Raw genomic sequence first — 17,026 nt, 5'->3', positions numbered from 1 at the left:
GAGTAGGAGGGAATGTGTAAAGAGCCTCTGTAGCAGCTGACAAGGGATTTCAATTTATGCAGATTTGGGATTTATTCTGCCCACAGTCCCCTACACACACAGACAGACACCATGGGGCGGTGGCACAGTGGGTTAGCACTACTGCCTCTCAGCGCCAGGGACCCGGGTTCGATTCCCGGCTTGGGTCACTGTCTGTGCGGAGTCGGCACACTCTCCCCGTGTCTGCGTGGGTTTCCTCCAGTTTCCTCCCACATTCTGAAAGGCGTGCAGGTTAGGGTGCATTGACCCCGAACAGGCACCAGAGTGTGGCGACTAGGGGAATTTCACAGTAACTTCATTGCAGTGTTAATGTAAGCCTCACTTGTGACTAATAATAACTTTAACCTGTTAAAAACACGCACAGCGAGACACAGCAGACCTCCACCCTGGGAGGGGGATTTCGAAGCAACTGGACACACTTTTAGAGAGCAGAGTGTGAACACAGCAAGTGCATCGGAACTGAAGCTCAGAGAATTGTATCTTTGGGATATGGTTCCATAACAAGTGTTTCTGCTTCGTTTTTTTGAAGTAACAAACTTGCAGCCTTTGTGCAACTTACATCCAGGTTTTTGGCAGTGGCAGCGGCAGCAGTCTCAGTCTGTGGCACCTCACCAATATCTGCTTCAGACTCGCTCACAGCACTTTTGCATCTCTGTGTAGACTCCACCGTCACAAGTTCCTTCTTAAAGAGTCGGTTCACTCTGCCTTGCATTTTCTCCAGCGGGGGCACAAACTCCGGGAGGAGGAGGAGGGGGCACTTTGGCAAAAAAAAAGTTTTGGAAAGTTTGGCAAAGAAAATAAAAGTTTTTCTTTCACGAAGAAAAAGTTAAACTGCTTTCCAAGCTCCGCAACATGGTAAGTTGAACAGAACAATCACACGCAGTCCAGGAAGGACTCCACTTCACTGCAGCCGGAGTTAGTGGACTGTTTGGTTACATCTCACTTAGCGAGAGGGAAAAAAAAGTTTTCAGGAACTTTCCTCTCCGCCCTGCGACCAGGGAATGCGTGAGTTACTGACAAAAGGATCTGCCCAAGGTTGTCCCCCATTGGAGCAGCAATGCGTGAGCTTGCTTCTTGCACACGCCCTCTCACAGAATCACTCAGCAAAGATACACAGCAACTCAAAGAGCAGCATAAAAACAAGCATTACACTCTACACAACCTCTCCATCACGCCCCCTCCCCTAATCCTTTTAACCCCCACTACCCAAACACTGAAACTTCACCCTGAACATGTCCTTTCTGCAACTAGCTGAATGCATCTATAACCTATTTTGTTTTTAAATGTGTTAAAACTTCAACTACAGTTTGTAATAGGGATAATAATTAATAATCCTCCAACACTGCCTCAGAAATTCAAGACCGCCCTCTTAGCGACTACTGCTGGAAACTTTCAACATATCTTGACCCTTCATCATCCTGACTCGAAACGTTGGCTCTGTTCCCTCTCGACACAGATACTGTCAGACCTGCTGAGATTTTCCAGCATTTTCTTTTAAAATCAGGAGTATTAGCCTTCCCCTTTGAAAGCTGTTGTGTATTTGGGTCAAGTGACGATTGCAAGGCTGAGATTGATATGGTTTTCAGTTGGATAATGTTATTAAGAGTTACTGGGTGGCACAGTGGTTGGCACTGCTGCCACACAACTCCAGGGACCCGGGTTCGATTCCCAACTTGGGTCACTATGTGAAGTCTGCACATTCTCCCCGTGTCTGCGTGGGTTTCCTCTGGGTGCTCCGGTTTCCTCTCTCAGTCTGAAAGCTGTGCTGGTTAGGTGCATTGGCTGTGCTAAATTCTCAGTGTACCTGAACAGGCGCCGGAGTGTGGTGACTAGGGGATTTTCACAGTAACTTCATTGCAGTGTTAATGTAAGCCTACTTGTGACTAATAATAAAATAAAAACCAAGGCATCAAGTCAATGAGGTCCAGATACAGATCAACAGAGGATTTAACTGTACAGGAGAGCTGAGGTTCGATCTGTCCCCGCTGTTGCGGAGGATGTGCCTGGCCACATTGCCACAGAACATCCCCAAGTGGTTGGAGCGTGCCATACCACCTGTTCTCACGGAAAAGTTTTGAGCACAAGTCCATCAGGCAGTGGTCTGCACGTAACAGCTGAGAGACCCTGTGGGAAAAGGAGATGGTGGATTCTGTCGGATGGTTCCCTGAGAAGTCAGAGTCATTTGGCAGAACGCCTCATCGCCTTTCAAACAAGCACCAAGACTCAGCTTGGCTGGTGGTGAGATTGGCCCTCCCAGTCAGGTCCTTCATGCCTGCCGGGAGTCTCACCCCATCTGCATGCTGCCCTTGAGGTGACTGTGGTGGGTAAGAGACCCTTGTCCACCTCCTTTTGGAATGTGCCTTTGCACAGACGGTCTGGAGAGAGATGAGGTGTTTTTTGTTGGTTCATCCCAAGCAGTTCTGTGGCGCAGGACTCTGTGCCCCAGGAGCTGTTCCAAGGGATGTACTCCAAGATGAACATCAGCCATTGCTGGAGGATCATCAACTCGGTGATAGATGCTCTTTGGTCTGCACGAGACTTGTTGGCCTTCCAATGTAAGGAGTTGTCCCGATCGAGTGTTGCAGACTGGCACATTTCAAAGCACAGCACTATGTGCTGAGGGACGCACTAAAGCCTGGGGTAGCCGCCACAGAGACGTAATGGGGAAGGTCGCTGTCTAAGACCTTTCAGCCACAGTGAACTGAGGGGAGCAGAACCTTCTCAGGCCGAATGACTCACTGAATGTACGCAGTGACTATGACATGTATCCCAGTTGGACTGAAGCACCCCGGAGTGCAACTTGTTCTATGTAGACCAGTGGTTCCCAAAGGGTGCGGCGCGCCGGTGTGGCGAGAGAGGATGGCAAGTATGGCGGGAAGATTCAAGGACAATCAAAGAAACATTTAAACATGGTTTAAACAAGCATTGTTTTATACTTTCTGGATGTCCCATGATCATATTATAAAGTAGTTGTGTTCTATGTTATGAATCAAGCACTGCTAGTTGTTGTTTTTTTTTGTTTTTGAATGTATTTCTTATCAATAAAAAATTCGGTGTGGCGTGAGCAAATTTTTATTCTGAAAGTGCAGCCCAGCGAAAAAAGTTTGAGAACCACTGATGTAGACACTCTTTGCACCATTTGTAAGGACCATTTTAAAATGTCTGTAATGTTGCCTTGGCCGTATTGAAGCATCTCAGAGTGTTACTTTGTGTATGCAACAAAGCTGAACATTATCATACTTTGTGTGATAGCCATTTTGATTTGGTGAGAGTCATAGCTGACATGCCAAATTTCCTTAGTCTTCTGAGAAAGTAGAGGCGTTGGTGGGCTTTCTTAACTACAGTGCTGGCATGGGGAAAGACCAGGATAGATTGTTGGTGATCTGGACACCTAAAAAGCTGAAGCTCTCGGCCCTTTCTACTTCGTCCCCGTTGATGTAGACAGGGGCATGTTCTCCTTTACACTTCCTGAAGTCGATGATAATCTCCTTCGTTTTGTTGACATTGAGGGAGAGATTATTGTGCCGCACCAGTTCACCAGATTCTCTATCTTATTCCTGTACTCTGTCTTGTCATTGTTTGAGATCTTGTTGGAGATTTTGGAATGTTTGTAATGCTCTTGTAGGTATTTTATGAATAAAGTATATTTTGCAACAAAAATCTAACCATACAGCAGAGTAAATTTGATTTCTGTTGGCTCGGCACCACATTGTCACAGGACTGGTTGGCCCAGGGTTTGGGAGGCAGGTACACTGAGAGAATAAAAGAGTGGGTGCGGTGGGAGATTGTATTGTCAAAGGATCGACAGCTCACATTTCAACAGATAACCTCTAAGATCGATAAGGCACTTGTCAACAAAGGTTGACCTCAAGCCAAACGAGATGTTAGGAGGAGGGATTGGAAGCTTGGTCGGAGAGGATCTTAAAGAAACAAAAGCAGTTTACGGAGGGAATTCCAGATGGTTGAAGGCACCCTTGCCAATCGACAGGGATGTTGGCAGAATGCAGAGTTCTGAAAGGGTTGCAAGTCTAGAGGAGATTACAGAGATAGGGAGGAGGTGCGAGGGCTTTGGAGGGATTTGAGAAGAAGGAATGAGGATTTTAACAAGCAGCCGATATTAGGCACAGAGTGAGGAGTGAACAGGGAACTGCTGTGAGTTAGAATATGGGTGGAGTTCCTGATGAGCTCATACTTGTGGAGGATGGTGAATCTGGGGGCGGGGGTGCGGGGGGCGCTCCAGGACAGCGTTGGAATAATCATGTATGGACATGACAAGATGTCGGCACAGTGGTTGGCACTGCTGCCTCACAGTGCCAGGGATCTGAGTTCAATTTCCAGCTTGGGTCACTGTCTGTGTGGAGTTTGCACGTTCTCCCCGTGTCTGTGTGGGTTTCTTCCGTGTGCTCCGGTTTCCTCCCACAGTCTGAAAGACATGCATTGGCCATGCTAAATTCTCCCTCAGTGTACCCGAACAGGCACCGGAGTGTGGCAACTTAGGGGATTTTCACAGTAACTTCATTGCAGTGTTAATGTAAACCTACTTGTGACACTAATAAATAAACTTAATAAATAAACTTAAAGAGCACTAAAATCATCCAGCAATTGCAGAGCTGAGGCAGATGCAAGGGATAATTTTTTATTCATTCAAAGGGATGTGGACTTCTCTGGCTAGGCCACCATTCATTACCCTATCTCTAACTGCCTTGGAGATGGTATTGGTGAGCTGCCTTCTTGAAACACTGCAGTCTGTGTGGTGTAGGTACACCCACAGCACTGTTAGGGAGGGAGTTCCTGGATTTTGACCCATCGACAGTGCAGGAACGGCCGATATGTTTCCAAGTCAGGATGGTGAGTGACTTGGAGGGGAAGTTCTAGGTGGTGTAAGTAGGACCGGTCTTGATGAAGGACAAAATCCAGGTTCAGAAGCTCCACTCAGGGTTAAATAGAACACCTAAGCAGGTTTATCCGGAGACGCAGACAGGGAGAGGGAAATGGGCTTGTTACTAGGAGTCCCAAAGTAAAATAAAGTTTATTAGTGTCACAAGTAGGCTTACATTAACATTGCAATGAAGTTACTGTGAAAATGCCCTAGTCGCCACACTCCAGTGCCTGTTCGGGTACACCAAGGGAGAATTTAGCATGGACAATGCACCCAAGCAGCACGTCTAACAGGACTAGACAGGGTAGATGCAGGGAGGATGTTCCCGATGGTGGGGGTGTCCAGGACCAGGGGTCATAGTCTGGGGATACAGGGTAGACCATTTAGAACGGAGATGAGGAGATATTTCTTCACCCAAAGAGTGGTGAGGCCTCTGGATTTCATTAGCACAGGAAGTAGTTGATGCCAAAACATTCAATGTATTCAAGAGGGGGCTGGATATAGCACTTGGGGTGAATGGGATCAAAGTTTATGGGGAAAGAGCAGGATTAGGCTATTGAGTTGGACAATCAGCCACAATCGTGATGAATGGCAGAGCAGACTCGAAGGGCCAAATGGCCTCCTCCTGCTCCTATCTTCTATGTTTCTATGTCTTTTGGACTGTGGGAGGAAACCCACACAGACACAGGGAGAACGTGTAAACTCCACACAGGCAGTGATCCAAGCCGGGAATTGAACCCGGATCCCTGGCACTGAGGCAGCAGTGCGAACCACTGCGCCACCGTGCCACCCCGGGTACACTGCCACATGGTGCCAGGGTTAAAGACATCACGGGGGAGAGGAAGACGGAGAATCCAAATGTCACAGCCCATGTTGGAACCAATGAGATTGCTCAATAATTGTAAACAACGTTGAGGCCATGAGGAAAGTGCAGGAGAGGGTCCTTTCAGAGTCATTCATGGCACAGAAGGAGGCCATTTGGCCCATTGAGTTCATGCCAGCTCCTGCAGAGCAATCCAGTCAGTCCCATTCCCCTCACTCTATCCCTGCAAGTTTATTTCCCTCAAACATTCATCCAATTTCCTTTTGAAATCAGTGGTCATCTCTGCTTCCACCACCGACAGGGGCAACGGGTTTCGGATCATTACCACTTGCTGTGTCAAAAATTCCTTCCTCACATCCCATCATCAGGGTAAAATTTATGACGCCCAGTCCTTGAGCCATCAACCAATGGGAAGAGCGTTTCCTTGTCTACCTTGTCCAAACCTGTCGCCATCTTGTACACCTCTATCAAATCTCCCCTCAATCTTCTCAGCTCCAAGGAGAACAACCCTTGCCTTTCCAACCTAACCTTGTGGCTAAGACCCTCCATCCTTGGAACAGACTGGAGAGAAAGCCAAATAGAGATTTTCAAGGGTCTGAGAGATCATGATCAGTCCAAAGCTGATCCGTTTATCTGACTGGTGAACAGAGTGGTAACGGGAAGACATAAATTTAAGGACATAGTTAAAAAAAGGGAAGGTTGGAGAATGGACAGGCCCCAGTCAGAAACAATGGAAAAGTCAGAATCCGGAGCGACTTCCTTCAGTTTTTTCACACAGAGGGTGGTGAGTGTCTGGAATGAGCTGCCAGAGGTAGGAGTAGAGGTGGGTACAATGTTGTCTTTTAAAAAGCGTTCAGACAATTACATGGGTAAGATGGGTATAGAGGGATATGGGCCAAATGCGGGCAATTGGAACTAGCTTAGTGCTAAAAACTGGGAGGCATAGACAAGTTGGGCCGAAGGCCTGTTTCCATGCTGTAACCCTCTATGACTCTATGGTAAAACCCAATGGTTTATAAGGGCGAGGCAACAGCTGTTATTTACCTGGACTTCAGAAGAGCATCAGATGCTGTTTACACACAACACAATGATTCACAAGATGCACGTTCACAGGATAGACAGCAACAATCAGACTGTCGTTAAGGTGCTTGGCTGAAAGTCAACAAAGGGCGTTATGTCCAGAGAGATTGTGTGTGTGAGTGTGTGTGAGTGAGTGAGTGTGTTTGTCTGAGTGTGAGTGAGTGAATGTGTGTGCGTGAATGAGTGAGTGTGTGTGAGTGTTTGTGTGAGTGTGTGAGTGCGTGTGTGAGTGCGTGTGAGTGAGTGCGTTGGTTGTGTGTGTGTGTGAGAGTGGGTGTGTGTGAGTGGGTGAGTGTGTATGTGTGTGTGGAAACTAGTTGTCAGGAATCACACAGGGAACTCAACTGATATTTTATAATAAAATAGTGTGTTGAAACGATGGAGAGACATTCAGGTATGTAGCTAGCACAGAATTGGGTGGAGCACTCAATGTGGTAAATAAAGATGTCCAATCACAGTGACCAGAAATGGCTTCACTTCTGACCCATCTCTAGATATCCCCAAGGATCCAATTCCCCCCCCCCCCCACCCAACCCCCACTTCTCCCCATCATTCTCATCTCCACGTTAACCCTGATAGGAGAACCTAGACGAGGCACCTTTCACAGGAACACTGATGATACTCACTTTACCATTCCACCGCTCAACATCTCTTGTGTCCTTACCCTCCAACCTGGCATGAGCTGTTGAGCTGCCATCTGTCAGATGGAACATTAAACTGAGGCACTATCTGCCCCTCAGGTGGATGTGAGAGATCTCTTGGCAATGTTACTTTGAAAAGGAGAAGAGTTTTATCTATAGTGTTCTGGCCAATACTTATGTTCCCAATGGTGGGGGGTCCAGAACCAGGGGTCACAGTCTGAGGATACAGGGTAGACCATTTTGGAAGGAGGTGAGGAGACATTTCTTCACCCAAAGAGTGGTGAGCCTGTGGAATTCATTACCACAGGAAGTAGTTGATGCCAAAACATTGAATGTATTCAAGAGGCGGCTGGATATGGCACTTGGGGCGAATGGGATCAAAGGTCATGGGGAGAAAGCAGGATTAGGCTATTGAGTTGGACGATCAGCCAAGATCGTGATGAATGAGGGAGCGGCTCAAAGGCCTGATCCAAATGGCCTCCTCCTGCTCCTATCTTCTGTGTTACTATGTTATTCCTCTATAAGTACGTCAGGTAAACAGTTCAGAATGCCTCACAGCACCAGGGACTCGGGTTCAATTCCGGCCTTGGGTCATTATCTGTGCAGAGTCTGCATGTTCTCCCCGTGTCTGCATGGGTTTCCTCCGGGTGCTCCGGTTTCCCCCCACACTCCAAAGTTGTGCATTGGCCATGCTAAATTTCTAAATTACTATTCTTGGGGCTGAAGGGATGAGGCTTATGGGGAGGAGGCGGGATTAGGATATTGAATTTGATGATCAGCCATGAACATAATGAATGGCAGAGCAGGCTCGAAGGGCCGAACGGCCTCCTCCTGCTTCTATTTTCTATGTCTGTATGTTTCTAAATTGCCTCTTGGTGTCCCAAGATGTCCAGGTTGGATGGATCAGTAATGGCAGGGGAGAGGGTCTGGTTAAGATACTCTGTCAGAGAGTCCGTGATGACGAGATGGGCCAAATGGCCTCTTCTGGACAGTAGGAGTTCTACAGTTCTGTAAATATTGCATTGCTGTTTGTGGGATCTTGCTGTGCACCAATTGATTGTTGGGTTCCACAGATTACAACAGTGATCACAGTTCAAAACGACTCGAGTGTGAAGTGCTTTGGGACTCTTTGAGGTCATGCTAGGTGCTATATAAATGCACTTTGAAAATCTGGTATACCAACCCTGAGTATTGAAGAAACCCAAATACAGGTGATTACTTAAACCCATCAAAGAAATACATCACCAATTATGTTAATTACCGATTGAGAAATGCTTGACATCACTTTGCTATTTCATAATTGAATGAAATAACCAATCGTGAATCATAAACTTAAAATAGAATTGACATCATTGAAAGATAGACAGGGATGTGTAACAGGAGGACATTCAGCCCATCGTACCTGAGTCAGTCCCAAACAAATCGTTATTCAGCCCATCCCGCCTTCCAGCTGTAGAGGGGTCCGATAGATCTCTGCACCTTGCACATCCCCAATTTTAATTCTCCACCACACCTTCAGCTGCCTGGACCCTCTGCCTCTCCACCTCTATCTCTCCTCCTTTAAGACGCTCCCTAACATCCTACCTCTTTGACCAAGTTTTTGATCATATTGGACTCCCATCTGTTAACTCTGTTTCTCCCTCCGCAGATGCTGCCAAACTTGCTGAGTTTTCCTATCCCACCTTTCAGCTCTTGGTCCACAGCCCTGTAGGGTATAGAATCCTACAGTGCAGAAGGAGGCCATTCAGCCCATCGAGTCTGCACCAACTACAGTCCCACCCAGGCCCTATCCCCATAAGCCCCTACATTTACCCTAGCTAGTTCCCCCTGACACTAAGGGACAATTTTCCATGGCCAGTCTACCTAACCTGCATATCTTTGGACTGTGAGAGGAAACCGGAGCACCCGGAGGAAACCCACGCAGACACGGGGAGAACGTGCAAACTCCACACAGATAGTGACCCAAGCCGGGAATTGAACCCGGGTCCCTGACGCTGTGAGGCAGCAGTGCTAACCACTGTGCCAGCGTTGAGGCACTTTGAGTGCATAATCCAGTGTTTTTGTTCCAATGAGATGAGGGTTTTGCCTCTACCATCCTTCCGGGCAATGGATATTATCCTCTCAACACCTCGGGAGAAAACGTTCTCAAGTCCCCTTCTGCCATTAGCTTTAAATCTCTGCCCCCTGTTTTAACCTCTCTGTTTATGGAAATAGTGAATTGAATTGGGAATTGTTACAAACACAATAACTGGGATGATGTTTTAAAAGGGCATGAATATTTAAAGCCCATATCGGAGTAAGGCAAGGGTTATTTTGGAATTTTAAAGAGGGAAGCTGGACAAGCATTCGAGGGAGAAGGGAATAGAGGGATATACCATTAGATTTAGAGGAGAAGAGAAGGGAGGAGGCTCAAGTGGAGCATAAATACCAGCATGGACTGGTTGGATCATTAGCGACCATGGACTTCTATGTTAATCTTGCTCTGGAGGCACGGATCACCTTTGTTGGAGGGACATGCACCCAATTTGTGAGGCTCTTTAGAAAGATCGTTCTTCGTCTACCTCAATCTCTTTTGCCGTCGATCTTTCTCATCAGCATCAGACTTTCTAACCCCCGATTTCTTAACATGCCCAAGAAATTCCAACTGTCTCTTACTGATCTTGGTCAACAGAGTTCCTTCGGCCTCAGATTTTACTTGCACCTCTTCACTGGCAGGGTGACTTGTCCAAGATATCTTCATTAGCCTCAATAACGAGAACTCTGGAGCCTCAATTCTTCTCTGCGTTGCTTCATTGGACGTCCAACATTCGCTGCTGTATCTAATATTCTATCTAATCTCAACAAAATCCTCTCCATAGAAACATAGAGAACAGGAGCAGGAGGAGGCCATTTGGCCCTTCGGGCCTGCTCCACCATTCATTGTGATCATGGCTGATCATCCAACACAATAAGCTGATCCCACCTTTCCCCCATATCCTCTAGTCCCCTTCGCTCCAAGAGCTATATCTAACTGCTTCTTGAAAACATTCAATGTTTTGGCCTCAGCTGCTTTCTGTGGTGGAGAATTCCACAGGCTCACCACTCCCTGGGTGAACAAATGTCTCCTCATCTCTGTCCTAAATGGTCTACTCGTATCCTCAGACTGTGACCCCTGGTTCTGGACTGCCCCACCATCGGGAACATCCTTCTTGCATCTAGCCTGTCTAGTATCTTGATATAATTTACCAAATCTTCAGTTAAGAATGGAGTAATTATGATTGTTCAGGATTCTAATAGCCCTCGGAGAAAAAACATCTCTTCATCTTAAGAATAAACCATCTATCTTTTAAGACTGTGTCCCCAAGTTATAGTCTCCCCCAAAAGAGGAAACATCCTCCCAGTATCCACCCTACCCAGTCCCCTCAGGATCTTATAAGCTCATACTAATCTGCATACTAACTTTTTGTGATTCATGTACCAATATGCCCAGATCCCTCTGGACCATTGAGTTTTATAATCTTTCTCCACTTCAATAACATTCCGCTTTTCTAATCTTCCTGCCAAAAATGGACATGTTCACATTTCCCCATGTTATACTCCATCTGCCAAATTTTCGCCCACTTACTCAACCTGTCCGTATCCCCTTGGAGACTACCTCCTCTTGGCAACTTACTTTCCTGCCTATCCTAGTGCCACTGACAAATTTAGCTACTGTACATTCAGTCCCTTCATTGAAGTCATGGCGAATTCAGCACTGGTCCCTGTGGCACTCCACTAGTTGCCAGCATTATCAAGGACCCCGCATACCCCAGACATTCTCTCTTCCACCTTCTTCTGTCGGGAAAAAAATACAAAGGTCTGAGGTCACGTACCGACCGACTCAAGAACAGCTTCTTCCCTGCTGCCGTCAGACTTTTGAATGGATCTACCTTGCATTAAGTTGATCTTTCTCGACACCCTAGCTATGCGTAACACTACATTCTGCACCCTCACTTTTCCTTCTCTATGAACGGTATGCTTTATCTGTATAGCAGGCAAGAAACAATACTTTTCACTGTATACTAATACGTGTGACAATAATAAATCAAATCAAATCAAATAACAGAAGGGAACTGGGTAAATACCTTAAAGGGCAAACATTTACAAGACTATGAGGAAAGAGCAGGGGTGTCGGAATAAGTTAAAGAGCTCCACCAAAGGCATGATGGGCCGAATGGCTTCATTCTATGCTGCATCAGTCCATAATCAAACTGCATCGCCAGTTACAATATTTGGTTTGAATTCTCTGGCAGATGCAGGCTGACTGATTCCCACAAGGAAATGTGAATTGAATCTGACATTCACACAGCTCCAGAGCTTCAGTGAGCAGGCGAGGGGTGACAAAAATACATTGACGTCTCTGCCACAGACAGTAGCAAGAAAATGGGAGCATTTACCAGCGCTGAAGAGATTGGTTTCCTCGCGTCCTCACTCGCCACATTCTGCAGTGCATTCTCCAGAGATGCTGACTCGCTCTGCTGCTCACAGCTATAACCACAGTTCTTTTCGACAACTGTCCTCAGACCTTTAAACAGAATGATGCTGGACGTGCAGCCCATTCCACTTGCGTGCAGAGGCTGTTTCACCAGTCACTCTCGTCCCACATGGACACGGCAAAGGCGACAGCTCTGGATGAAGATTCGCAGCGCCATTCTCGGCACCCTCTCCCCCTCCCCGTCTGCACTGCGAGGCGGAAGAGCTCCAATCCCAGGAATCCACCTCACCGAATGATTGCGACTCCCTCCTCCAGTCACCTCCGGCGAACGGACACCGACACACATCCAAAATAAAACACTGCACGGGGAGTCGAAAGTCAAACGGTTTCCTGACAGATAAACATCAGACGGACAGCCACACTACAGCACGACGACACTGCTGGAATCAAGGGCTCTCTTCAAAGAGTCAAAGGTGCACTCTGAAGAATCAAATTAAAGATGGAACTATATTTGTGCACATCTCAGGAATCATCTTCCCAGCTAATCAAATTCACCGTTTCACAGAGATATCGCTGTCACTGTACCTTTCCCTGGTCTAAGCTGATACCGGCAGCACACAAATTCTCCCAGTAGGTTTTGCAATATCTTCCATGACAAGATGCACGTTAATTCCCATCTATTTTGCCGATCTAAAGGCGTCAGGATTTGTTATTCGAGATCCCACTGGGACGCGCTTGGAAACAGGGTTGAAGGAAGCTGATGAACACGTAAATGTTTTGCAGCTGCTGCTCGCAGGCACTGGCAGCTTCAACCCACTGAGATTTTTAAATCTCTCTCTCTCTCTCTTTCATTCTCCACCTCAAGAAAAAAGCCTTCCTCAGAAAACCAGCCAGCCAAGGATGATGAAACATCTTAAAAGGGCCACACACACTGGCTACCCCTGACTGAATTACACACTCTGCATTGTCACAGACCACCCTCCTCACCTCGGGGAATTCTCTTCCTGGAGACAGTGTCAGACGTGGGTAGCTCACTCACCTCAGAGACAGACCTCAGCACCAAAGTTTCAAGGCCAACGCTCCCACCCTCAGCGCTGAGGGAGTGCTGCGGTGTCGGAGGTGCTGTCTTTCAGTTGTTGGATGAAGCAGAGGTTCTTTCGCCTTTCCAATCTACGTCTTTCACTAATCTCAGGACCCCCAAAGCATCTACTAGCGAATTAAGTACATTTTGAAGGACAGTGACTGCTGTACTATAGGAAGTGCACAGCAAGCTCCCATAAACAGCAATGACCAGGTGGCTAGATTTGATTCGATGTTGAGGAATAAATATTGGTCAGGACAACTTTATGAATTTTAATATCCGCCCTAAAGGGCAGATGGGATCCCCAGTGTAACATCTCCCCTCCGAAAGATGCCACCTCTCTGACAGTGCGGCACTCCCTCAGTACTGACCCTCTGACAGTGCAGCACTCCCTCAGTACTGAGCCTCTGACAGTGCGGCATTCCCTCAGTACTGACCCTCTGACAGTGTGGCATTCCCTCAGTACTGACCCTCTGACAGTGCGGCACTCCCTCAGTACTGACCCACTGACAGTGCGGCACTCCCTCAGTACTGAACCTCTGACAGTGCGGCATTCCCTCAGTACTGACACTCTGACAGTGCGGCATTCCCTCAGTACTGACCCACTGACAATGCAGCACTCCCTCAGTACTGAACCTCTGACAGTGCGGCATTCCCTCAGTACTGACACTCTGACAGTGCGGCATTCCCTCAGTACTGACCCACTGACAATGCAGCACTCCCTCAGTACTGAACCTCTGACAGTGCGGCATTCCCTCAGTACTGACCCACTGACAATGCAGCACTCCCTCAGTACTGAACCTCTGACAGTGCGGCATTCCCTCAGTACTGACACTCTGACAGTGCGGCTCTCCCTCAGTACTGACCCTCTGACAGTGCGGCATTGTCCCAGTACTGACCCTCTGACAATGCAGCACTCCCTCAGTACTGACACTCTGACAGTGCGGCACTCCCTCAGTATTGACCCACTGACAATGCAGCACTCCCTCAGTACTGAACCTCTGACAGTGCGGCGCTCCCTCAGTACTGGCCCTCTGACAGTGCGGCATTCCCTCAGTACTGACCCTCTGACAGTGCAGCACTCCCTCAGTACTGACCCTCTGAAGGTGCGGCACTCCCTCAGTACTGACCCTCTGACAGTGCGGCACTCCCTCAGTACTGACCCTCTGACAGTGCGGCAATCCCTCAGTACTGACCCTCTGAAGGTGCGGCACTCCCTCAGTACTGACCCTCTGACAATGCGGCATTCCCTCAGTACTGACCCTCTGACAGTGCGGCATTGTCTCAGTACTGACCCTCTGACAGTGCGGCACTCCCTCAGTACTGACCCTCTGACAGTGCGGCATTCCCTCAGCATTGAGCCTCTGACAGTGCGGCACTCCCTCAGTACTGACCCTCTGATAGTGCGGCACTCCCTCAGTACTGACCCTCTGATAGTGCGGCACTCCCTCAGTACTGATCCTCTGACAGTGCGGCATTCCCTCAGTACTGACTCTCTCACAGTGTAGCATTGCCTCAGTACTGATCCTCTGACAGTGCGGCACTCCCTCAGTACTGACCCTCTGACAGTGCGGCACTCCCTCAGTACTGACCCTCTCACAGTGTAGCACTCCCTCAGTACTGATCCTCTGACAGTGCGGCACTCCCTCAGTACTGACCCTCTGACAGTGCAGCACTCCCTCAGTACTGACCCTCTGACAGTGCGGCATTCCCTCAGTACTGACCCTCTGATAGTGCGGCACTCCCTCAGTACTGACCCTCTGACAGTGCGGCATTCCCTCAGTACTGACTCTCTCACAGTGTAGCATTGCCTCAGTACTGACCCTCTGACAGTGCGGCATTCCCTCAGTACTGACCCTCTCACAGTGTAGCACTCCCTCAGTACTGATCCTCTGACAGTGCGGCACTCCCTCAGTACTGACCCTCTGACAGTGCAGCACTCCCTCAGTACTGACCCTCTGACAGTGCGGCATTCCCTCATTACAGATCTTCTGACAGTGCGGCGCTCTCTCAGTACTGACCCTCTGACAGTGCAGCACTCCCTCAGTACTGACCCTCTGACAGTGCGGCACTCTCTCAGTACTGACCCTCTGACAGTGCGGCATTCCCTCAGCACTGACCCTCTGACGGTGCGGCATTCCCTCAGCACTGACCCTCTGACAGTGCGGCATTCCCTCAGTACTGACCCTCTGACAGTGCGGCACTCCCTCAGCACTGACCCTCTGACAGTGTGGCACTCCCTCAGCACTGACCCTCTGACAGTGCGGCATTCCCTCAGCACTGACCCTCTGGCAGTGCAGCACTCCCTCAGTACTGACCCTCTGACAGTGCGGCACTCCCTCAGTTCTGACCCTCTGACAGTGCGGCACTCCCTCAGTTCTGACCCTCTGACAGTGCGGCACTCCCTCAGCACTGACCCTCTGACAGGTGAAATATCGGATTGTAGTGTTTACAGTGCGGCACTCTCTCAGTACTGCCCCAATTGTTTGCCTGGATGGCGCCAGCGCGTAGTGACTTCTTGCAAGCTGTGTCCAGCACACCCTCTAATTCTTTTATTCCCGTTCTATGCTTTTAAAACTTTAACTCTTATAACCTCTCTAACAATGTTCTAATTCAATCTCCCATCTTTCTCTGTACCCTAACTGTGACTGTAACACTACATTCTGCACTGTCTTGTTTCCTTCTCTATGAACGGTATGCTTTGTCTGTATAGTGCACAAGAAACAATACTTTTATACTAGTACATGTGACAATAATAAATCAAATCTAAAAGAATGTCCCTGTGGAATTTCCATTGATCGCCAGAGTGCCGTCCAGACACAAGCTTTCCATAGAAGATTTGCATTGGTAAGTGAGTGTCGGGTATTCTGGCTGCGTGACAGCCCAACTCAATTGTGACAGTCTCAGTCTGGTGGATGCTTGGCATAGCAGCTCAGGTGAACACCTGAGTTTACAGGTAGCTTCACATAAGGAAGTGATGCAGCGTGACAGCAAATTTAGTGCAACCTGAGCTGGTTAAGTAGCAATAAAAAAGTTCTGTCTTTCACACCTTAGATTCTTCAATCATTTTGTTAGATCATAAAAACTATAAATCATTTCCGATAAAATAAATCTCTCATCCGTGTTCAGGCGATTACATCATCACAATGCCCACCCAGCCAGAATTGGAATTAAATATTGAAGGTTGAATGGGTACATCTCATTGAGAACAGCATTAAGCGATGGGAGTGCACCTTTACATTAATAAACAAATGCCGAATCAAGGTGTGGCTCAAGAATTCACTGAGGAATTGCTGGGAAAAATCTCCCCAAGGAACTGACTTTATCAGGGCTCGTAATCCCTTTCATTCAAACAAACCACACCATCACTTCAATTACACCTCGCTGACTCTCAGAACTCCAATCATTTCTTTTGTGGGATAGTGAGAGAATGAGAAGAATTTTCTTTATTTTTGATCAAACAGCAACATCCCTTGAATGTCTTGTACCTGTTGAGGTGAAATATCGGATTGTAGTGTTTACAAGAACACGGTTTTCAAGCATTGAATTAATTATGATTTGATTTGATTTATTATTGCCCCATGTATTGGGATAGAGTGAAAAGGATTTTTCTTGCGCGCTATACAAAGCATACCATTCATAAAGTACATAGGTGAGAAGGAAAGGAGAGGGTGCAGAATATAATGTTGTAGCTACAGAGAGGGTGAAGAGAAAGATCAACTTAATGTGTGATAGGACCATAGCCGGCATGGTGGCACAGTGATTAACACTGCTGCTTCACAGCGCCAAGGACCCGGGTTCGATTCTCACCTTAGGTCACTGTCTGTGCGGTGTCTGCACATTCTTCAAGTGTTTGAGTGGGTTTTCTCCGGGTGCTCTGGTTTCCTCCCGTAGTCCAAAGATGTGTGGGTTAGGCTGATTGGCCGTGCTAAATTGACCCTCGTGTCAGAGGATTAGCAGGGTAAATATGTGGGGTTGCGGGAGTAGGGCCTGGATGAGTCGGTGCAGACTCGATGGGCCGAATCGCTTC

General features: G+C 47.8%; 1 protein-coding gene across 6 annotated transcripts in view; it reads right to left on the bottom strand.

The window, feature by feature from the left end:
* The window catches only part of LOC144499506 (dedicator of cytokinesis protein 9-like), a 359,791-nt gene that overhangs the window by 272,394 nt on the left and 70,371 nt on the right, over positions 1–17,026 (bottom strand). For 3 of the 6 annotated variants that reach the window (XM_078221531.1, XM_078221535.1, XM_078221533.1), the window contains exon 1: positions 599–1,037. The exons of the other annotated variants lie outside the window; for them this stretch is intronic. In XM_078221531.1, coding sequence (XP_078077657.1) covers positions 599–751 — 153 coding nt within the window. In that variant the 5' untranslated portion in view covers positions 752–1,037. Of the gene's footprint in view, positions 1–598; positions 1,038–17,026 lie in introns of those variants that run through there. 6 annotated transcript variants of the gene reach the window in all.

This window comes from Mustelus asterias, chromosome 10 (genome assembly GCF_964213995.1).
Source record: "Mustelus asterias chromosome 10, sMusAst1.hap1.1, whole genome shotgun sequence".
Taxonomy (NCBI): Eukaryota; Metazoa; Chordata; class Chondrichthyes; order Carcharhiniformes; family Triakidae; genus Mustelus; species Mustelus asterias.
This window is presented reverse-complemented; position numbering and strand designations above follow the sequence as displayed.